Source organism: Ailuropoda melanoleuca, chromosome 6, assembly GCF_002007445.2.
Source record: "Ailuropoda melanoleuca isolate Jingjing chromosome 6, ASM200744v2, whole genome shotgun sequence".
Lineage (NCBI taxonomy): Eukaryota > Metazoa > Chordata > Mammalia > Carnivora > Ursidae > Ailuropoda > Ailuropoda melanoleuca.
The window spans coordinates 95,094,411-95,118,286 of record NC_048223.1 but is presented as its reverse complement, the minus strand read 5'-3'; the positions used below and the strand labels follow the sequence as shown (position 1 = coordinate 95,118,286).

Sequence of the window (23,876 nt, the reverse complement as noted above, 5' to 3'; positions counted from 1 at the left end):
GACAGAGATAGAGACAGCCAGCGAGAGAGGGAACACAAGCAGGGGGAGTGGGAGAGGAAGAAGCAGGCTCATAGCAGAGGAGCCTGATGTGGGGCTCGATCCCATAACGCCGGGATCACGCCCTGAGCCGAAGGCAGACGCTTAACCGCTGTGCCACCCAGGCGCCCCTTGTTATGCCATATTTTGATACAAACTAAGAGTAAGATATAATAGGGCAGTATTATCCAAAGTGTGGATATTAATAGGTGTTATGAAAAAAATTTGGAAATGCTGGATTAAACAACATTTGAACAGACTTCTTTCCTGTAGAACTTCTTAGAGCCTTTGATTAATATACACCAATGGGTGCCATGAAACTCCAAGAAGGAAGAGATCGCCTGTGACTTTTCCTAGACACTGCTTGTCTGGCAGAACAACCCTACGGACCTGCTGTTCACAGAACACACATTGGGAAACCTTGAAAAGGAAAATGAGTGCTTTCAGTACTAACTGTTGATATGATTAATTCTTTTAGGTTTCTTGAAGGTTATTAGAGTCACTATATGGCATAAATTGATATATTAATAGCACCACCTTTACGTTTGGTTGTTGCCTTTATCCTTAAAAAGATTTGCCTTTGGAGATAAGCAATTATGCAAAGAAGATTATTAATTCAGATAATAATTCATATCACTAATTCTTAAGAATTAAGAGGCAAATAATTCAGCCAAAGACTAGGTTTCGTGATCCTCATCAGAGCTTCCATAGGAACATACGCTTAAAAAAGAAACTAAGGAAAAACCATTTTTTGTTTTTTCTCTCATGAGTGCTTATGGAAGACAACATTCCATTGGGAGCTGTGGGGTAAGTAAACCTTTCGAGTCAGAGATCACAAGTCTGGGCCCCACAGGATAGATCTGGTCTGCACTTAGTTTGGTTTAGCTGTACAGTGGCTTTAACGTTTGCATTCTTTCTCAATATTTTAAAATCTTGAAGTTTCACAGAAAAATCTGAATTCTAGTTACTCTTGAAAAATGGAAAAATCTGACAATACTTTCACAAATGATAACTACTTGCTGGAGCTGAGAAGTGTCTGCTTCCTTTAAAAGGAATGTTTTACTCCAGTGTGTCTTTGCCTGCCTAACAACTGTTGTCCTGCTGGCTGATAAATTTATGCTACCTGTCCATCCCTAAGGACTTTTGGTTTTACGTGACCCCTGCTATGAGGACATGGCGTGGCTAAAGGACTATGGGCCGTGCCTCTTTCTAGAGTGACCTTTTTAAGCAAATGTGGTCAGGTTTCTCCAGGAAGGAGTGTTGGAATCACTGTCAGGCTCATTTAAGAGAATTTTCACCATGTCTGATGAAGTCCCTAAACTTCCAACCCTCAGGAATCAAGGCTTTTACTGCCCAGAGTATAGCCTATTTGACAACATACTGAAGGAGTTGTTTCACACATACACACAGTGATCCCTATATATGTAAAGGTGGTTTTGCTGGGGGAAGTTTATAGTGAATTAGAACAGAGCTCTAATTTCATCCATTCTCAAAAATAAACATTAAAGAAATGAAGATAATAAAAAAGCAGTTCTTTTATTTGAATTCCACCCCTTCCTACAGTGTATTTGAGTCAGCTTAGAAAGCATGGTATTTAAAGAGTAGAAAAATATCTATATATATAAATGAGGACCAGAAAATATATTCAAGGAGTAAGTCAGAAAGATAAAATGTGGATATCAGGCCCCGAGGGCTGAGAATAAACTTAGCAGATGGAGAACATGCCTTATGTGAGAGTGGGCTTATATTTCAGAGAGAAACCAGAGCGTGACTGTAACTTCCCGGTGCAAACGGTACCACAATATTACTTTTTGCTTAGCCTGTAGAATGTGCTGATGTTGGCCTATGTTGACATTTCTCTGATTCTGTAGTGGTGGGAGCTCTGAGGAGCTATTTTCTGGTGGCAGCTGGGAAATGCAGGTTCTGTGAATAGGGTTTAATCATTACTGTCTCTTGAGTCTTCTTCCTGTATTTTTACCTAATCTATAATACACGAATAGGCTAAGGGAATGGGTTGTGTGTGATGTAATGAAGCAAGGGTGGGCGGGAGAAGAGGCAGTAATGAAAGCTCTCAGCGGGAAGGTTTGAGATCTTCTGCAGAGTTCTTTTGAGCAGCAGTAACCTACAGCTATTATAGAAGGCTGCATTTTCTGTACTTCCATTGAAATGAAACCAGAACACCATGGATACTACAAGGGGGGCTAGTTTTCATTTGTGAAACAAAGTGACCCGCAATTAAATTCAGTTATCCTTAAGTGATTGGAATTGCCTTACCAGGTCCTGAAGCTGCCTTAAATTATCATGGATGAGACTGGAAGAAGAGAGGGCTCTGTGTAGAAAAAGATATGTCCTACTTTTTTGTTATTGGTGACATTAAAATCTTTGTTCTTACAGTATGAAGAAATTATGTTTTTAATTAAAAATTAGTAGTGGGCCCTCATGAAGGGATTTAGAAGTGGTGCTTTATGGTGTTCATGAATCTGCCTTTGTGGAAAATGTCAAGGGAACGGTAATTTAGTCAAACAGACCAAATGTTTCAAGGAAAGAACAAGGATTTTTTTTTTTTCACATGATAAAGGTGGAGCAGATGCTTAAATGTTAGCAGAATTACAAACAGGTCTATGTTTTTAGGGTCTAGGGAAGAAATGGAGATTTTATTGCTTCTCACTAACTGGTGAAGGCAACAGTGTTATAAATGGCAAAAAGTTATGTGGGGGGTGGTGAACTTTGTAGCATTCATAAGGAATGTGTGGACTGGCCAGTTCAAGAGTTGATTTAAGATGCTTTGAAACTGTAATTGACAGATTTACTACCTTTCAAATGAGAGTGCTTCTAGATATAAGTCAAGTCACATAAAAAATCATCTTATGAGTTTTTTTTGCATTAAGTGTTGACAGTTGGGCAATGGGGAAAATGAAGAATTGTGTTGATACTAAGGAAATGAAAATTCATCTGTTTTGTTTCCTGTCCTGTTGGTGAGACTGGGAAAGGAGAAGCGTGTTCCCTAAAGATAGAGGCTGGTTTCTCTGCTTCTACACCTAGCTCATTTCCCAGCGCACCTGGCTGGCTGAGTGACTGGTTGATTCTCAGGCAGTACTGACGCTCCCCTTTTGGTATGGGAGGGGTTTTTTGTGGTTTTGTTTTAAGCTATTCTTTGATGATTGAGTTATGGATTGAAAGGAATATGTTTAAAGGTTATGATTCTGATGAAATACCTTATTTTTTGTAGGTAGGAAGTCAGAGTACCAGTGAAGAGATATTACCAAATAGAAAGAAGTATGTCCATAAAGATTTCTTTTTCTACTCTTTGAAAAGTAACTTCAATTTCTAGGCTCACCTTTGTTTAACCAAACTTGTTTAGGAAAATCAGATAAATCAAAAATAGATAACACTATGTGCTTCAGTATTTGATATTGCTGGTAATTCCATGCTAACCTGATGAGTGTCGATCTGTGTTAAACCATATTTCTGAAAGATAAATGTTTCAATTTTAAGGGTTGATAAAAATTTAAAAGCCAGACGTATAGATAATTTTTAGAAAATATTCCTAATGTTCCTGTTCCCTTTCTTCAAGTGAGCTCTTAAAAAGCTAATTGCTGAACTGTAACAGGTTATAAACAGTCTATCATGTGTTAAAGTGGATCTGATTCAAAACCCCAAGTCTGTCTCTGAAAAACTTCCTTTTTTCAAAACCACAGGTGGTTTCTGAAGGTTTCATAGTATATGGCTTTTAGAGTGTTGAGTAGAGTACCTGTAAGTAGATTCCCCAAGTTCTGTTGAAAGGCACCTAATGCAGATAACATAAATTAATAACTGGGATTCTGTTTGGGTTATGTATGTTGTAAAATGCACAAATCAGTGGGTTTGTCTTTAGTCACCTTATTCTCATTTGGGGTTGATGGAAATGAAGTAAGGACCAAGTAAACGACTTTTTTTCAGGTGCAAATTCGACCATGGAACCTAAGTGACAGTGACTTTGTAATGGATGGTTCTCAGCCTTTGGACCCCAGAAAAACTATCTTTGTTGGGGGAGTTCCACGACCCCTTCGAGCTGGTGAGTGGAAATAGTAACACCGCAACAAACAAAACCACCAACAACAAAATCCCCAATGTAGTTAGTCTTCAATATTTTCTAGATTTCTGCTCAGCTTTACACAGTCTCCAAAAAGAAGTTTCACTGAGCTAACTCTTTCAGGATTAAACATTTTCTCCCCAAATGCTTTATTTTCTTATGGTACAAGAGTCAATTTCATTAAACTGTTATTTTGAAAGGATGAATTCCATTTAGTGCTCTCAACCACACGTTTTAAAAATAATAACAATACATTTGGCATTGTGCATTCTCGTGCTAGTCAGCATTGTTCTGTGTGACAGAAAAAGAAGTCACCCCATCAGAAATCTGTCCAGCGCAGCTGTGTACCCCTCAGTGACAAGCCAAACCACTGCTTAGGAATTGTGTCGCTGGGAATCAAACTGAACTCTTCCCAAGTGAAACAGATTCCTGTTATATGGCACTTTGAAAAATGACTAACGTATTTGAGCATCTTTATTACGACTTTTTAAAAGCTTCCCTGTTTTTTTTTCTTTTTTAAGTTCCTTTCCAATGATGAAATAATTGTGGGCTGAGATTGGGCAGAATCATAATTGACTGGGGCATTTGATGTGATGCTGAGCCGATGATTTCAATATTTAAATCCAAAGATAAATCTGATCAGTTGCGGATCAGTGTTCTACCAGTAGAATACAATAGAATTATTTGTAAGAACGAAGTTTTTAAAGTGCTTAAAATAACTGAGTTTATTTTCAAAAGTAAGATGAAAAATAAGGTTACTTTTGTCCTGTAGTTGCAAAAGTGCAGTGTTCTCTCTGTTATTTGTAAGCAAGCAGACTTAGTTTTACCTTAAAAAGAAAAGAAAAAGCAGAGACCATTGAAATCAAGTAGTGAAAAAAAATTATAAAAGAATTATAAAAAAGAATTACAGCTATTTGTCTCTACTTTGATGACTTCTTAGTTCTGAATGTTCGTCCACATTTCTAATGTACTTATTCAAATCTCAACTTCAGTATACTCCTAAAAGTAACTGTAGGCCCGTCTAAAGATATATTCATAATTCCATTTTGAAAGGACTTTAAAACACATTAATTGTGATTATGAAGTTTGTAATTTTACAGTTTTTCAGAAAATCAAACATCGTTAGGTCTTGTTCTCACTCTAACAGAAAACTGTGCCAAGAGGAAGAAAGCCAAGCAGCAGAGATGCCTCCCTTTTATCCTCTGTCAGAGAATAGAGTCTAGGAAGGCCTAACTCAAACGTGAACAGCATTATGAGATGAGGGCAAATGTAGCCCTTTGTTTCTAAACTGCTTGTGCTTTAAAAAAAAAAAAAGTGCGGGTGGGGGCATGGATATTCCTGTCTTTTTCTAACTGGTGGTATGTTTGGGATGAGGGAGAAGAATCCCCTTTGATAGTCTTAATTGCATATGTATTCTAAAAGAATGAAAATTCATTACTAGCATTCTAGTTATTCTTTTTTTGCAGCGAACTACAAGCACAAAGTGGTTTTCATATTCTAGTCCCTCTCCTTTTTTTCTAGATGGGGATCTGAAAAAAAAAAATTCTGAAAGAAAAAGTCTCACAGTTATAAAAATAACAGAACTGGCTTTAACTGTTTATGTCTGTTTTTAAGTCACAGACACAAAAGTTTACAAACTAAATTCCCTTTTTATTTATTATTATTCACCCTTTTTACTATTATTCACAAGATGCTGCAAGTCCTAGGATTAGACAAGAATTATATTTAGGATTAGACAAGAATTATATTTAGTTGTCTAGTCAGAAATGGGATTTTGCATTCCCTATCTAGAGAGTATACCTTTTATAAGTCTCGACGTTCTCTCTCTTTTTTTTAAAGCTAAGCTAAAGCTTTTTGTTTTAAAATGGTTTTGTTTTACATGTGTGTGGATAGTAATCTACATTCACTTGGTCTAGTGAAAATGTTCCCCCATCCACACCTCCTGTAAGTGTAGCTAGTTTCTAGATGGCTAAGCAATCCATGTTGGCATCTTAGCATTTTACCCTATACAGGCCCTTCAGGTTGGAATCCATGTAATCTAAACAAAAAGAATTAACATCTGCAGCTTTTATCCACGTGCATAGAATTGGGTTTCTTTGCAACACACTGAGCTTTGTGGACTGGTGTGTGCCTTGGAATAGAAGACTGTTTTTTACAGGAATTCATTTTGACTCTTCTAGGTAGTCTTGAATTGAATACAATGCAGTTCACTTGAACAATAAACATTTATTGAGCATCCCCGTGTTACTGGCACAGAGCAAGTTCATGTCCATGCCAAACTGAATGAACATCCCACTGTCGTGTTAAACAGGTCATCAACTACAGAGTCAGAGATTTCAGAAGCAACGAAAACAAGAAATGTATTAATAGAAATGCTAACTCAGAAGTACTTGGATACTAAATTATATTCTTCAACACAGTGATTCTCAGATTTGGTTTTTAAATACTTCAGGGCATTTTTTATTACTTCTAGAGGGTATTGTGGTTATGGAATTCTGAGAAGTCTTTCAGATACTGTATATAGGGTGATCCTGGACTAGACATAGTTCAATAGTACTCAACAGGTGAGATTTTTAGGTGTCCAGATTGATTTTCACCTCACTGTAGGCCAAAAATTGTCCTTTAACATGTTAACAGTGACTAAAATGTTATCACTCAAGAATTATTCCTTTGAATCTTGTGAGGCTTTTTCTTTTTGATATCTTCCCATTGTAGACAGGGAGTATAATCACTAATAAATTATTCTACCAAACAGAAACACACAAACCCTTCTAAAGAAACAAGGCAACCTGTTTTAAGCAGTATTGCCCTGGCTGAATTTAAGTTGGTGCTTCCAGTCTTTTTGACAAACCTTCCTTTTTAAAATTCAGGTTGGGGGAAAAAAAGTCATAGGCCTAAAAAAATTAACCTGAAAATGGGAAAATATCAATGGAAAATCTAGATGTTTACCCAAAGTTAGATTGCCTGATTATTGGTTGCTCTAGGTTAAATAATACACATTCCTGTTGTCTCTTGTCCATCCCTTCTATCGCTGGTCAGTGACAGTGGCAAGTCAAGGATGGTTTGCCTTGAGTCTCTCGGTGTTTCTCGGGTCTTGTTCTCCTTCTACTCCCCACCTCTTCCCACCACCATCCTAGGAAATACTCTAGGTAGACTCACCATGCCATCATGTGGCTAAAGTTTACATATTCTTCAGAGAGTCAGTACCAGAAAAGGGGTATTCTGTCTGGTTCTCTACTTGCTACCACCTGCAAGTACAACAGCATGTCGCCACTCTTTATTCAAGTAATGTAAACAGCATGTCTTCCTGAATCTCAATATGGAAATAGCCCTGTTGTATTTCCCTGTGGGATTAGGACCTCTCTAGAATGTATCTCTTTGCTCTGAGAGGAAATGAATGCCAGGCTTGGGGATTATAAAGAGGCCACCGGGAAAAGGTGGAGAATGAAGCGTCTGGTCCCTGTATGCTCCCCCAGGTTATAAACATGAGTGTTCTGACCCCAGCTTAGACTCTGACCCCAAGAGGCTTAGATATCTAATCTGAGGACTGCCTCAGTGATCAAGCTTTGGGTTCCATCCACTTCCAGCTTTAATCATGCTTGGAAAAGCCTCAGACTTCCTCTTTAATTAGGGACACGTGAGCTGTTCTGCTTCATGACTTCCTTCTGACAGTTTATCAACCAGGTCCTGCAGAACAGATCAGTTCTGAGAGATACTCATCTGAGTCCCTGGAGCCTACATTTGCTTGTCATCTTTGGATCTCCTGCCTTTCCTATTGCTCTGATAATTCTTTCCTGTCTGTTTTTCCCCTACTAATATTCTGTGATAGATCCTGAAATTTCCTTCTCTGCCTTTTTTCCCTCCACTGACTATTATGAGGATGGCTTTTCTGGGAGGAAAACAAAACAATAAAAAAAAAAACTTTTGAGGTAAATATTCAGTGACATACGGTGTACATTTAGAGAACATCCTGAATTTTTCTTAGAGCATTTATTTCAGATATTCTGGGGCGCCCGGGTGGCTCAGTTGGTTAAGTGACTGCCTTGGGCTCAGGTCATGATCCTGGAGTTCCAGGTTTGAGTTCTGCGTTGGTCTCCCTGCTCAGCCAGGAGTCTGCTTCTCTCTCTGACCCTCCCCCTCTCATGCTCTCTCTCTCTCTCATTCTCTCTCTCTCTCAAATAAATAAATAAAATCTTCAAAAAAATAATATTTCAGATATTCTGTGCAAACATTCTGGTAGTTCATAAGTGTTAGTAATCACATCCTGATTTGTGATTTAGGAAATAGGAGTATCGCAACCATATCCTTTTTTTGTTGTTGTTCTATAAGGTGGTAGCAGGCAGAAATCATACCAGTTTTCTCAGTAGTAGAAGTTTTCTCTTCACCAAGTCCCAAGTTCAGTATGAGTTGTCCCAGATAAACTCCAGATTTGGCACACTGACTTGATTAACTGGATCGCTTTTAGGGTTAAGGATTTTTTAATGCTAGTACGTGCTTGTGTTCTTTCTCAACCTGAAAAGCTAACACTCACCCACAACTGATATCAAACTTTGCCATGTCATTGGCAGGTTGAGTAACTTTAGCATAAAGCCAAAGTAAGACTGGGACGAATTGGTGCTTATGGAGCAGAAACCAGGCCAAGTTAATATTAAGCAAAGATTTATGAGTAGAGAGAAAAGCACCCCCTGGGCAAAACTAAACATTTGAGCACCACTCTGTGCTGAGCCGTGTGTTCAGAGCTCTCATGTATGTTTAATCGTCATGATAACCTTATGAGATTGTAAGTGGTAGACTTTTCATTTTAGTGATAAGCAGAGTTCAAAGGGGGTGATTGGCCAAGGCCACAATAAGTAAAAATGCCAAGATTGAAACTCAGATTTCCAGACTTCAAGTATGGATATTCTTTGCACAGAAGGAAGCTTCTTTATCAAGCTGAGATCTGAGATGTTGTCTCAGTAACAGTATTAACAGTCAACTTGGTACCAATCTGATTTAATCAAGTTAAACACTTAATCTCTCTGGCTTAGTTTGTTGTTCATACCACTTATTTGAAAATATTCTTAACTTCCCAGTATTTGGTGCAGAACGGAAGTTTATGAGCACATTTCCTCTACTTAAGGTGTGTGAACTGCCTTGTGAACAAATTTGGCAATTGTGGAAAACCTAGACAGTCCAGCTTCTAGTTGAATTGTGCTTCCTTTCCGAAGTCCAGACCTCTTCGTCCTCCTGAGGCGCCTTATACTTTCCTGTCTGCTTTGTTCTTATCTCCAAAGGGAAGAAAATGTGGTTTCTAGATTCACAATTTGAAATCTGGAAAGATGAATGTGTTGATATTTCCCTTGGGAGTTCTCATTCCTGCTCTACCCCATTTGGTTCTCAGAGTGTCTCAGATTTAGACACTGCCTATGGCTGCCTTTGAAATACAATTAGATGATAGGAACAGAATCCCAGTGTAGTACCCAGTGTAGTCATCATGATTTTCTCTCTGGTGAGCTAAAGTCCCTTTCAGATCTCTGTGAAGATTCAGAAGCAAATCCAAGGAACCATAATTGGGGTTTAGATTCAATTTCAGAGGCATAGTCCCCACAACCCAGAGGAATTTATAGATTTCTGTATGCTACACAGAACTGCAGTAGTCTTGTTTCCCTCTCCAGCTGTGGCACAGGGAAGCTCATCATAAGAGCCAGTATGTAGATTACAGTCGTAGTAGTGTTGCTGTTCCCATTCATGAGAAGACTTCAGTTGTCTGAGGAGCACAGAGCATCTCATCCAAAGTACAAGATGCCATTGGCTACCAGACCTGCTCATTTCCACCCCTGTGGTGACCAGACAGATCCTGTGAACACTGTCTGGATAGGAAGGAAAAAATACAAAGTGGTCTGAAAACTCCTGACCTCCACATGGCCTCTGGCTATGCCTGCTGTCACTTCCAGCTGTCTGAATTCCAGCCTCCACCTGCATGCCCTGCTCCTGGGAGCTGCACTGTCCCCATCTTCTACAGAGGATAGTTTAGAATGAGGATTCACTGTCAGAGGCTTAGTAAAGGTAGTTTGACTACGTTTTCTGAATAAGACACATCCTTGATCAAAGGCTCACATTTCATGAGGAGGGTTGAGATCACAAGATATACATAAGTCCATGAAGGTTTTAGTTTACTTCTGCCAGATCCTTACTGCCTTTCTTCTGTTTTTCTCTCCTTCTCCCAAGTAGTCAAAGTGGGTAGCCCTCCTCATGGCTCAGTTTCACCCACATCAGAGGAAGGGAATCTATATGGGACTTTCCTGTATTAACTGGTGATATTCACTTTAAAGAATCCTTTAAAACCTAGTCTCTAAAACTGGTTGTTCATTTTGACATCTGTAGGTGAAGTTTTATGTTCTATATACAAAAGTGTTTCAGATTAGAAATTTTTAGGACTTAAGGAAGGCTTATTCTGTGTTTCTGTTATTCATCTATGTTGTGGATGAATTAAATTAGTCTCTTTCTCTTTTTTTTTTAATGCTGTTTTTACCAAGCATGGCTACTTTTCTCAATAATTAGAAACTCTGTTTAGTACTTAAATAACACCACTCTCGTGTTAGAGCTCAGCGTGAGGCTAGCCTGCAGGAAGTGTGCTTTTAGTGAAGATTTGCTGATTGAATAAAGGACCAAATATAAACAGCAGTTGTTTGACTATTATTTACTTTTCTTCAAGGGTGATCACAGTATTAGACCTTCTGTAGTTAAAACGTGGATTAGGGTAGAAAGAGAGATGGGAAATCTTCATACTCTTTCCCAAAACAACTCTTTAGCCACCTTGGTTTCCTCTAGCTTCTCAACAAATTGCTCTTCACACGAGTGAGATTTCATTAGCTTAAATGTCTGCAGACTTTTTGGTGGCCAGGAAAATGATTGTATATAAGCTTATAAGTGGAAATGATTTATTTATAATTTGCTTTCATAAAAGCATAAATGAGTGAGGGTTTGCTTCCTATCAAAAGTACTTAACTGCCAGCAACATCAGTCATGACCTAATCTTTGGCATGTGAAGATGATTTTCTAATAGCCAGATCCACGAAGTAATAGAGGGTTTGTGCTATGGAAGGCACCTTCTCTGACATCCAAGGATCCCTAAAATTCCTTTGGAGACCACTGTGCTGTAGAAGAACCTGGGGTTTGAGTAACTTTGTGGTTAACTCTCCTCCTTAACTGGAGCTTCAAGCTTGCAGGTGATATACCTTCTTTCTAAATCAGATGCAATCCTGAGTCCTTTCTAGGTGTGGAAGACAAGTGCCATTCAGCTCCTTGCCAGCATTCTTCTCCTGGCTGTTCACCAGGCTGGTGGAGTGTTTACTGTCTTATTCCAGTCCATGAGAACCTTGGTCTTTGGAAACTTGTGTTTAATTTCCAGTTCCTGAGGTTGCTTGTTTTAGTAAGTCCATTGACTAATAAGGGAAATTCATTAATGACTACATTTAATTATTTCTACCTTCAATGTGTTGGTCTCTGCTACTGGAATACTATTAGTCATGGGAGGAAGTCCTCAAGCCATCGGAAGTTGTTGGGTTGAAGTATGAGGACTCACTGAACTCTGATATTCAGGGTATGTGCGTGACTCTTATTGCATAATTTGAATGAATGTGATTCCTGGATCCTGCCCCAAGACTGCAATCAGAGTCCACTTGGGCTGTAATCAGCAATGTTCTTTGGTTGATATGACTCAGAAATTCTGATCATAATGGGATAATTGGGATAGCTTTCTGCTGTTCTGTCTTCAGTAGTACCTATTGTAGGGCTCAGTTATTGCCAGCTTATTTTCTTACCTTCTGAACATTCCAGAATCTGTTGGTTGCAGATCATTCTTCTTCTTAAAAACAGGCACTTAGAAAATAGCCACCAATATTAGGCCGTCTGGTATGGAGAGAAATTTTGGAGAAGTTACGTAGAAAGACTTCCTTTCTGTCATAGCAACACAGCTTTTCTTACCGGTTCCGCAGCTTCCTACTGCAGAAACCAGTACTATTTGGCTTTCCTTCTGTTCGTAGAAATCTGGTGGGGTTCCTACACCATTCAACCCTTCAACTCTTGTATCTGCTACAAAATTCCTCCTCTACCCCACTGGCTTGTGCTGCTTTCCTTCTCCCCAAATACTCATTCCCACGGAGATCTGTTGTGTGATGTGACGGTCTTTGCACACTGGCTGTGACCCAGGTCATCCTCCACCTACCCTCTTCTCCTTTCTAAATACCATATGTAAGTGTTTGAGGGAAATGGGTTCTTGGGTCATTCCCCAGGGGTAGGGCTAAGTCTTCTGGACTTAAGTCATATGAGTAGCCTGAAAGAAATGGTCATACGTGGAGGAAGTGACATCCAGTATCGAGTAAACAATTACCTTCAGGCAATTTGGATCCAGGTAAGTAACTGCTCCATGTCTCTCCTTGACACCTTTATGGTGAGGATAATTCTAGGATATCAGACCTTTGGAATGTTCCAATTTCCAAATGCCTTCTGTATAGGTGTTTTGTAAATATACCAATATAAAGGTCTATGTAGAAGAAATGTGGCAAGGAGCGCAGACCAGACCTCTGGATTTATAGCAGAGTACAGGATGGATATGTTTTTACTGCCTTCATAGCAGCTTAGTGTTTCCTGGTACATTGTAAGTGCTCAATAAATGTTCATTGCTGTTATTATCATTACTAGTATTATTATTTAGAATTCAGTGTGAGAGGCTAGTATGGAGATTTCTCAGTTGGGATAGAATATACTAAAAAAAATACATATTTTTCATTGTAGAGATTTATCTTAAGGTTATAAATATATTGCCTCTAGTTAAAATGAGCAGTTAATTCTTTCTATAGCTTAATCTTAATATAGCAGTGTGACTGTAGTAATTGCTTTTTGTCTTAGAGGTCAGTAAATAGGGCTATTTATAATTAACTTGTTAGGGCATTGTTTGAAATGCTTTGCCTCCTCAGAGCCCACTCCAGTGGACTAAACAGTTAGAAATTAGAAAAGGAAGATTGCTGATAGATCCTTTTATACTGTTGCTAAAGTTCCGATTATGTAAGTTTGTGTGTGTACTGTGTAAATTCTAATTTTTTTCATTTAATTTTTAAATATGAGGAGCTCCCCTACTTGAGTTGTAAGACTGATGTGGACACTCTTCATGATACCTAACATGGGTTTTCCTTTTCTTAATTATACTGCATGATCTTTAAATAGTTCTTCCTTCTCCTGGGCAAAAGTACCCATTTATACCGAAACATTTATACCGAATTGTGTTTATTTTCTTCTAAACATTTATACCGAATTGTGTTTATTTTCTTGCAGTTGAATTGGCAATGATCATGGACCGTTTGTACGGTGGTGTCTGCTATGCTGGCATCGATACGGACCCAGAGCTGAAGTACCCCAAAGGTGCTGGCCGTGTGGCGTTCTCCAATCAGCAGAGTTACATTGCAGCCATCAGTGCTCGCTTTGTGCAGCTCCAACACAACGACATTGACAAACGGGTGAGCAACCACTCGGGGTATGATTGCTATGGGAAAGAAATGAAGTTTATTTTCTGGGCCCCCAGGGAGAAAAGCACCTCATGATCATAAGTGAGCAGCTCTACCTTACATGGTATCAGTCCCTGAGTCCCTCTAGACTGCCTGAAAAAAAGAGTACCCACGGTATTTCAGGCGTTAATGAACCTTCTGCCTCACCCATCCCCAGGGTGATATTACACTTATGGAAATAACCCTGCAGAATTTAGCATACCCGACTGGTGCTGTTTAAAAGATGATGCCAACAGCACATTAACAAAGGTTGCAAGCTGGTGACCTGTTTGACCCATATGGTGCTCTTAAAACAAGTAAGTTTGGACTCACATTTAATGTTAATGTTCATGAGTATACATAAAATTTTGAACTTCTGATTTCTCTTAAAATTGCAAGATCGCACATGATTGCAATCATTGGAGCCAAATAACTGCTGTCTGTTTCAGTTCCCTCCAATTCCCTGTAGTCCTCCAGTTCCCTTTCGTCCCATTCTTTAAAAACACGCACACACACACACACAAACACACGTGTGCACGCACACACACACACGCATATGCATTACCTGCCCTCTTCTCCTCCATGGTGTTGCCTGCCTGGCCACCAGAGGCATTCTGATTTGCTACCTCTAATCTAAAGAGGGGACACATGACAGAGTTGTAGGGAATTGGTGCGCTCAGTTGATTTTGTGGACAGGCATAGGTCTAAATCCCTAAAATCCCAGCTCTGCCACTCTTTGGAAGTTTGGGGAAATAGAAGGTGGTAGGAGGAGATAATCTGAGACCTATATCAGTGGATTAATAGAGCAAGTAGGAGAATAGATCAGGTATTGAACACCTGCCTCCCTTTGCAATTGTACAGTGGCTGTTAACACTTCCAGCAAAGGATATTCTTGGGGCATACATTGGACAGGGATAAATAAAGTAGGAAATATGTTCTTTTTTTTTTTTTTTTTTTTTTTTTAAGATTTAGTTATTTGAGAGAGAGTGAGGGAGAGAGAGAGTCTTAAGCAGACTCCACACTGAGCGCACAGCCTGACACAGGGCTCAGTCTCAGGACCCTGAGATTGCGACCTGAGCCAAAACCAAGAGTTGGACACTTACTGGCCAGGCACCCCAAATATGTTCTGTTTTGAAGTTTCACCTGTACTCTCTGTGGTCGACTTTGACTAATTTTGTGTAGCGACTTAAGTTTCTTAGAAGGTGAAAGTTTCAGTTGGTGGTGAATTCTTAAATATTCAGCAAGTTATGTTTTTATTAAGACATATATCTGATCAAATTTCAAAAGCCAGTGCCTAAAATAAACAGTTGCTACATTACCAGGCTCCTTATAAGTAAGTAGTGGTGGTTTGTTTGTTTTTTTTTTATTTTTATTTTTTTTATTTTTTTAAAGATTTTATTTATTTGACAGAGATAGAGACAGCCAGCTAGAGAGGGAACACAAGCAGGGGGAGTGGGAGAGGAAGAAGCAGGCTCATAGCAGAGGAGCCTGATGTGGGGCTCGATCCCACAACGCCAGGATCACGCCCTGAGCCAAAGGCAGACGCTTAACCGCTGTGCCACCCAGGCGCCCCTGTTTGTTTTTTAATTAAAATAAACAAAATAATTCTTTTTTCAGAATTTTGAAACACTCTCTGAATTAGGGGAGACTCAGAGGTGTGATAAAGACTCAGCTCCATTCCTAGCTTTCAAGCACCCAGAGCATCGAGCTTCCCCTTTTGTAGCAGTAATCCCCCTACAGACTGTAAGCTCCACAGAGATAGGCTCGGGGTCTGTCTCATTCTCTGCTTCCTTCCCAGTGCTTACCCATTGCTTGATGTATAGCTACCGTAGAAGGTGCTTGATAAACCTTTGTTGAACTGACAAATGGTTATACTTAGAGGAGTTTCTTTACTGCTGCTGGTGTCAGTGGACTTTCTTGTCCCTGTGCTTTTGTGAGTCTGAAACACCAGATTTTTAGACACCAAACATTAAACTGCGATGGCACTCACCACTGGTGATCCCAGGTCATAAACTAACCTGAAGAGCCTTAGATTCTCATCTTTGTGCTTTCTGAAGCCAGAACTAGTGACTGGACAGGAGGTGGTACTAGGGAGATAGAGAAGGCTCCATGTCCCCATGCTTCTGTCTTCCCTTTGCCCCCAGGCTAACAACCTCCTGGCCTATTCCTTAATGGAGGGAAGTACACTTGCCCCAGGGAATATGGCAATTTTTGAGCACCTTTTAAAATCGCAGGAAATTCAGATGCTATTTGTTTTGTTGCCCACCCCTACGCCTTCCCCTGCTATACTAGTCAGGTCCTCAGTATTTCTTCCCACAAGAGTTAGACCTAGGTAAAAAAGAGAGAGGTGGCTTTGCTTTTGTGAGCATGATCATAGCCATGCTTATGAAAATGTATTTGGAACATCAAACTTCTGAGGACTCGAGAAAGTCATTGACTATCTTCTGCCTACTGCATTTGGGTTAACTGTCGTTCCGCCTTGTAGAGAGGTCCTGGATATACATGTAGAGTAGCCCCCAGGTGCAGTGGGAAGAATATGGAGTTTAGAGCTGGAATAGATTTCAGTGCTTTTAAATCTCTGCTGCGCGAGTCCCCGGTGACCCCAAGTCACTTAATTAATGCTGGGAGCCTTGGGTCCTCATCTGTAACTCCCTCCCGGGGATGGTCTGAAGAGTAAATGTGATTTGAGGATTGAACAGCCAGAGCTATACGACCTTTGGATAGATGTTTAGTAACTAGCACTTGATGGTTCACAGTATTTGTCTTGCTACAAATGCACTTAATACTGACGTCGTTAATATTATGTAGCTTGAATTTTATCAGTTGTTCGCCGAAGATGTAGTGAACAGACAAATGGTTAGTGAAAAGAGCACTGGTCGCATGGCTTGGTCTACATCTGGTCCTGTTCCCTGTGGGCTTTGTGACTTTGGGTAGATCACTTACATGCTGAGCTTCCATGTGTAATGAAGGCAGGAGGAATAGCCCTGTGGGAAACCTGGAAGAGGAAGCAATATATACAACAAAACACACTATACATATGTATAGTGGGACTGTTGCCGTGGTCACAAGAACGCCACCTCCATCCACATGGTGTCTGGAAGGGACCTGTCCATTCTGCAATGCCCTGAGGTGAGAATCGTCTAAGGGAGAGAATTAGAAATCACTACAAGTGGCACAGTCCCTCGTCTCCTCTGCCTCCCAGCTCCATCTTCGTGCCCTTTGTTTTCCCTGCCTTATATGGAGGCCACTTTCTTCATTACGAGAGATAAAAGCCAGCTTCCATCCTGAAATAGGTTCCTTTTTCACTGTTCTGTGAACATTACATTCCCTTCCCCCAAATTGTTATTCTGTCCTCTTGTTTTCTTCTTAATTTGAATATAGCCAGCAATACCTTATTTTTTTTGACTCTGGCATATTAAGCCTCTGTTAACTGCACGCTTCTTAGATGCTTTTTAAAATTCATCCCTAGTTTTAATTTTGTTTATCTTTCTCCTAAAGCTTAAGTTTGAGCTTTCCAGAGATCCCCCATTATATATAATCACATCAGTATTTCCTTAGGTAATGCTCTATTTCTTGGGCACTCTGTTCTTGATTGTCTGCAGAGAATTTCTCATTAGGCACAACCTTCTTTCCTGAATAACCCCTCTAGGTTTTTAGCAATAGTCTCATAGTTAAGGTTTTGGAACCTGTCCTAAAAGTCAGGAGTAGATATCTTCCTGTACCCATAATCCCTTTCCCTTACTATTGCAAATTCCAAGATGCTACAGTCCTATTCTCCTTCCTTCTTTTGTTAGCCTACAGTTGCCTTTAAACCAAGACCTCGACTGTTTTAAATAGCATCAACCTTTGTTACCCTTCTGGTCAAAGGAACTTCCTTTGTTGTCTGCATCATTATGAACGCAGATACAGTGCAATCAGTGAACTAAAAAAAAAAACCCTATAGATAGCAATTTATGGGGCACTTCCTTGCTATTTGCAGCCCCCTAACCCTTTCATTTTTGCCCCATATGGAGAGTAGAAGAGGGCCACCTGCAGAGCGGCAATGCCAGGAACCATGAAAGTTCTAGGACTCTCACAGGTGTGTACTCTCAGGTTGCACCTTTCCTAGGTAAACTGTGGGAGGTACATGAAGAAGAATTTGGTGTATTTCTTTTACCACTTTTGTGTGGAACCAGCTTTTCTCGAAAAACACATCTCTTTTGAGAATTTAAATGTTTATGTATTTATTGTTGTTGTTATTGCTGCTCTTTGGCTGAGTGTTTAGATGGAGTGGTCCAGGTTCAGTTAGCCACCGTATAGTACACATCATTAGTTTTTGATGTAGTGTTCAGTAATTCATTAGTTGCAAATAATACCCAGTGCTCATCACCACGTGTGCCCTCCTTAATATCCATCACCCGGCAGAGTGGTCTACAGAGAAAATACAACCTTTATAGATTTGATTTCTTCTCATAGACTTAGAGACTTTTTGGTTTGCCTATGAATATAAAATAAAATATGTCAATATGCAACATCTGTGGGAAGTGTCAGTCCTATAGCTTTGGGACTTTTATATCTCTGCTGTCCTTTCACTCATCCATACTGCCATCTTCTTTAAGGAAGAGATGGCATTTTTATTTTTTGTTTTGGTAGCAGCATTATTTAGATATAATTCACATACCATACAAATCACCAATTTAAGTGTACAGGTCAACAGTTTTTAGCATATTTACATAGTTGTGCAGCCATCACCACAGTAAAATTTAGAACATAGGAAGAAGTATTGTAATGTACGGCCTTCAAGCCTGCGGTAGGAGGACCAACTGAACAGTAACCCCCAGCGGGGGACGGAGTGGGGGCACTGCATTTATCCTACTTAGTTATTACAGGGAGGGGATCCTCCTTACTTAACCTGTACTCTTTGAAGTCACAGGAACAAGGTAGCCCAGGCTGCAGGGACAAGCTTCTGACGCTGTAACTGTAATTAGAGTCTCCCAAGAATATGTGAGTTGCCGGAGTTGGCTGATAAAGCCACACCACAGACTTCTTGCGGTGGTCTGGCTAGCAGTGGGAGGACTCACAGAGGTGGAAGGGGCTTCTGATGGTACTTCCTGACAGAGCTGCCAGGACCTTGACTCTGCCAATGTGCCCAGAGGTCTAAATGGGGAATGCTCGGCACATGGGTGGTGCTCAATAAATGTGTAGAGTAGATCAGGCTGATGTGTGGGAGAACAAGGACCAGAAGCGAGCATGGAAGGCTCTCAAGGATCCTGGAGTGAGTCCCTCTCATCTATCACCTGGATATCTAGAGGGGGCTCCTCACTGGTCTCCCCAATTCAGCTTAGCCAATTCCAGTACATTCTTTACATAAAAACTAGAGTGACTTTTTAAAATCATAATGTCTTCCTTTAAACCTTTTGGTTATGTTCTGCCATTAGGATAAAGAATCCTTCATTAATACTGCCTACATGACCCTTCACGCACTACACACTTCTTTTGCCTGAGCTCTCTCTTCCTCATCTTGAGCCAGTCACAACTGGCCTTTTCCTCTCTTTTTCAAGGTCGTTGTACATACTGTTTCTTCTGCCTGCCTAATACCTACTTTTCCTTTGGGTCTCAGCGTAATGATAATATATTTAGGAATCCTTTCTTCAGTGGAGCTTACATCTGCTATAGATCATTGTCATAAAGCATCTACCATTCCTTTGTGGCCTTAAATACCTCTGTAATGAAATATTGCTTCATTTAGGGGCGCCTGGGTGGCACAGCGGTTAAGCATTTGCCTTCAGCTCAGGGCGTGATCCCGGCATTATGGGATCGAGCCCCACATCAGGCTCCTCCGTATGGGCCTGCTTCTTCCTCTCCCACTCCCCCTGCTTGTGTTCCCTCTCTCGCTGGCTGTCTCTGTCTCTGTCAAATAAAATCTTAAAAAAAAAAAAAAGTGAAATATTGCTTCTTTAATGTACATCTACTCTGTTAGACTATACAATCCATGAGGGCAGTGACTGTCTTTCATGTTAGCTACTGTATACTTAATACTTGACACATAGTTGACACATTAATTATTTGTTTTTAGATGAATAAATGAGTGTCGACTGAGAGGTAGCTCAGATGGGAAGCCCTTAGATAGCAACCTTTGGCATATCCAGCTGCCCACCAAAGGGCACTTTGCACAGCTTTCCTTTTCTACTTCATTAAGAACACTCACTTGTGGGCGTGCCTGGGTGGCTCAGTCGGTTAAGCGTCTGCCTTTGGCTCGGGTCATGATCCCAGGGTCCTGGGTTCGAGCCCTACATGGGGCTCCCTGCTCAGCGTGGGGGGCCTGCTTCTCCCTCTCCCTCTGCCTGCTGCTCCCCTGCTTGTGCTGTCCCTCTCTCTGTCAAATAAATAGATAAAATCTAAAAAAAGAAAAAAAAAGAACACTCACTTGTGTGGGGCACCTGGGTGGCTCAATCGGTTAAGCTTCCGACTCCTGATTTTGGCTCAGGTCATGATCTCAGGGTCATGGGAAGGAGCTCCACATCGGGTTCCATGCTCAGCGGGAGTCTGCTTGAGATAATCTCCCTCTGCCCCTCCCCCTGCTCACTCGCTTGTGCACACATGCATGCTCTTTCTTGCTCGCTCTCAAATAAGTAAATCTTTAAAAAAAAAACCAACCACTCACTTATGTAATAAAGAAATTTAGAATGTCAAAAAATGTTCTTTGATATTAAAGCTGGACTTACAGGGGCGCCTGGGTGGCATAGCGGTTAAGCGTCTGCCTTCGTGTCAGGGCGTGATCCCGGCGTTATAGGATCGAGCCCCACATCAGGCTCCTCCGCTATGAGCCTGCTTCTTCCTCTCCCACTCCCCCTGCTTGTGTTCCCTCTCTCGCTGGCTGTCTCTATCTCTATCAAATAAATAAATAAAAATCTTTTAAAAAAATAAAAAAAAAATAAAGCTGGACTTACTAACTTTAGACGTGACGTGGTCCAACCTCCTTTATTTTGCAACAAGTGAGACTCTAGGAGAGGTTTGGAGACTGTCAAGAAACCTGTCAATTAAGGGCAGAGCTGCCTTTGCTCATGGGACTCCCTCCCAGAACCTTGGGCTCACCCAGGGTCTAATGTCTCTTCAACCCACTTCTTTCATGAAGTCCTTTTTCCATAGACCTTATATTTGGGATGTCTGAGTTAGATTACAGGTCCTTTTGTGGGTTTTATATATGTTTCAGTAGTTCATATAACTTCCCAGGTGAACATATTCTACAGAGAGCAGAGCACATCTGGGGTTTGTTTTCAAGCATTTCTAATATGTCTGTAGGTCATTTTTAACATTAGCCAAATGAGCTGGAAAATTTTCTGTGTCTTTTTGCAGTTGCGTTGCTTTTGATTTTCACTTTTATGTTGTCTTCATGTGAAACCTTATACAAGTGAGTGTGAACCAGTGCAGCTCCACTGGATTATAGCATTTGATTGAAATGTTTGGGATTTTAAGTGCTATAATGACCCTTGTTATGGAACATAATTATTATAAATGACACAAGCAGTGGGGAAAATAAAAAAATTAAAAAATGTTTTAAATGATACCTACAATTTATGCTTGTTTTTACTTCCAAGGAGACATTATTAGCATCTTGAAATAAATACTTTAAAGGTTACATTAGGCATATGTTAATGGCTAATATTCAGCAGTTATCAGCCAATTGGTAATTTGTCCCTGTGTTGACAATATTAAGGTTGTGTGATGCCCAGCACAGCACTTCTTGGTGTCTTTCATGTAAGCTACTGTATACTTAATTCTTGACACGTAGTGGACACACATTAATTATTTGTGTTTAGATGAATAAATGAGTGAGTTGCCTCATTTATCTTCTGCCTTGGCATGCAGGAGACATGTGATATGTTCTCCTGGGTAACAGGTTCCCTAGAACACTAATAGGGTGTGGCATTTCTGGGGTATGGCCATCAGTATCTTAGAGGGGGTACACCCCATGCCCACCTGTGTCCTGGCTACACAGAGAGCTATGGCGATAGCGAAAAAGTGTTCTGTTCTGGCTTGGGAATTGTGAGATCTGAGTCAACACTCCTAGCTCTTCCCCCAGGAGTGTGACCTTGGACAATTTACCACCTTTTAGAGGCTTGATTTTATTGATGTTATTGATTTGATTTTCCAGTAGTCGTAAGAAGCCCAGTCTGTCTTACAGTTTGTGGTGCTGATAAACGATGACAGATGAAGGAGTGCTTTGGAAAGTTATTTGGCTGTGCAGACACTGATTTGTATTATTGCTGAGCTCGGTATTTAAATTGGGCAGTTGCCTAATCATGCATCCAAGGCCAATTTGTTGACTCTCTCTTTTTTTTTTTTCCTTTTAAAGCACCTACTTAGTTCTGCTAAGGATCTTTAATATAGAGAATGAAATAGTCGAAGTTCACACACACACACACACACACACACACACACAATTAACAGAGCTGCTAATCTGCCAACACGCGGGTTGGATGTTAGTCAAGACACACACAGAGACTCCTAAGTCCCTTTTATAGATGTAAACACCTAAATGCATTTTCCATGTAAAGGTCTGAAGAAAGAAAGAAGTCCTGTCCAGAAAGAAGTATTTTTACCAGTATCTTTTCTCTGATGATGAAAAGATTTTGAACCTGAAGTTGAATAGAAGGTTAGGATTAAATTTTGCTTATAATCCGTGAATAGTGTTTCTGTGAAAAACTGGAACAGTTTAAAGTATTTAAGTACACTAAGGGCAAAAGAGGGCACCTGTACTCATTCTGTCTGTTTTAATGGTATTTTTAGAAGTGATGCCAAATGAACACTTAGGATGTGAAAGCCCTGCTAAATTCAGTTTTCTTTATAACTCAAGGCTAGGTCACTCACGTATGAAAGATTTTTGTAGTTTGAAAAATGAGATCATTAGAAAAAAGGTAATCTTTTTACATGGCCGTTTTCTACCCTTTTGTCTACTCTGTGTGGTCCTAAGAAAATTCATAAAGATTGAATCAGTTAAATCTCCTTTAGTCTAACAAAAGCATATTTGATTGATATGAACAATTTCTTTATAAAAATCTGAGGGGTTCCCCCCACACACAGCTATTGTTTACCACAACTTGGTCATATTGTCTCCTAGCAATTTTTTAAAAGTTTTTTTAATTTATTTTGGAGAGAGAGCATGGGAGAGGGGCAGAAGGAGAGAGAGAGACTCTCAAGCAAACTCCAAGCTGAGCGTGGAGCCCAATGGGGAGGCTCAATCCCATGACCCTGAGATCATGACCTGAGCTGAAATCAAGAGTCAGCCACTTAACCGGCTGAGCCACCCAGGTGCCCCTTCCTAGAAATTTGTAAGTTAGATGTTTATAACTTGAAATGCATCATGCAGCAGACATTGGTTAAAGTCTGCCAACTCCGCCGACAGAGACCTTACTTTACTACTAGAAAGGATAATAGGCTGTAATCAGCCAATCTGGAGTTTGTTCCTCACTAAACCAGTTACTGTATAAACTTGAAGGAAGAATACATAGGGGTGTGTGTGTGTGTGTGTGTGTGTGTGTGTGTGTGTGTGTTAATGAAAGCAATTTTAGAAACTTGAAGCACTCTGTCAGTATACAGGGGTACTGAGAATACATTGATTTACATGAAACCATGACTAATATTTGAACTCTTGTGTTAGATACTCATTAGACAATCTAATTAGAATTTCACAAGATAAAAGGGGTTAAATATGTCAGGCAGGACAGGGGTACGTTGGTTGGTTATCTCAGTTTTTGAAACAGGAGAAGGAGCTCTCAGTAGGCAGGTCCAGCCTGCCTTGCAATCTGTCCCTAAAATTAGTTCCTCTAAACCATCATTTCCTAAATTGTTTTCTGTAACACATGAGTCCCTTTTGATTTTAATATCTATTTTATTTTTTTAAGTCTTTTTCTGAGTCAGATGAGTTTGGAAATGCTTTCTTGAAGAAAGTTAAATAGGTTTATTCTAAGACTTCTTAGAATCTTTTATATACCAGTCTTCATTGTGAAGACCCAAGAAGGAAACAATATGCAGTTTTTCACAAATTTTTTGATCACGGAACTCTTCTGAAGTTTATCATCTCTTGGAAATAATGTTCTAGGAAAGCCAGTTGAGAAAATACTATGTTTTCAGCTTCTTCTTCATGCTCAAATTCTGAAGTTTAATATGTATGTAGTGGTAGTTTGGAGTTTTGTTGTTGTTTCAAATTTTTATTTAAATTCTAGTTAACATGTAGTGTAATATTGGTTTCAGGAGTAGAATTTAAT

At 40.0% G+C, this 23,876-nt stretch overlaps 1 protein-coding gene across 1 annotated transcript in view; it reads left to right on the top strand.

Annotated features, from left to right (window-relative positions):
* The first annotated feature begins 121 nt into the window (after nucleotides 1–121).
* The window catches only part of LOC117802719 (cytoplasmic polyadenylation element-binding protein 3), a 34,474-nt gene continuing 10,719 nt past the window's right edge, over nucleotides 122–23,876 (top strand). The window contains exons 1-2 of the mRNA XM_034662954.1: nucleotides 122–4,090; nucleotides 13,421–13,602. Coding sequence (XP_034518845.1) covers nucleotides 4,018–4,090; nucleotides 13,421–13,602 — 255 coding nt within the window. The 5' untranslated portion in view covers nucleotides 122–4,017. The remainder of the gene's footprint in view (nucleotides 4,091–13,420; nucleotides 13,603–23,876) is intronic.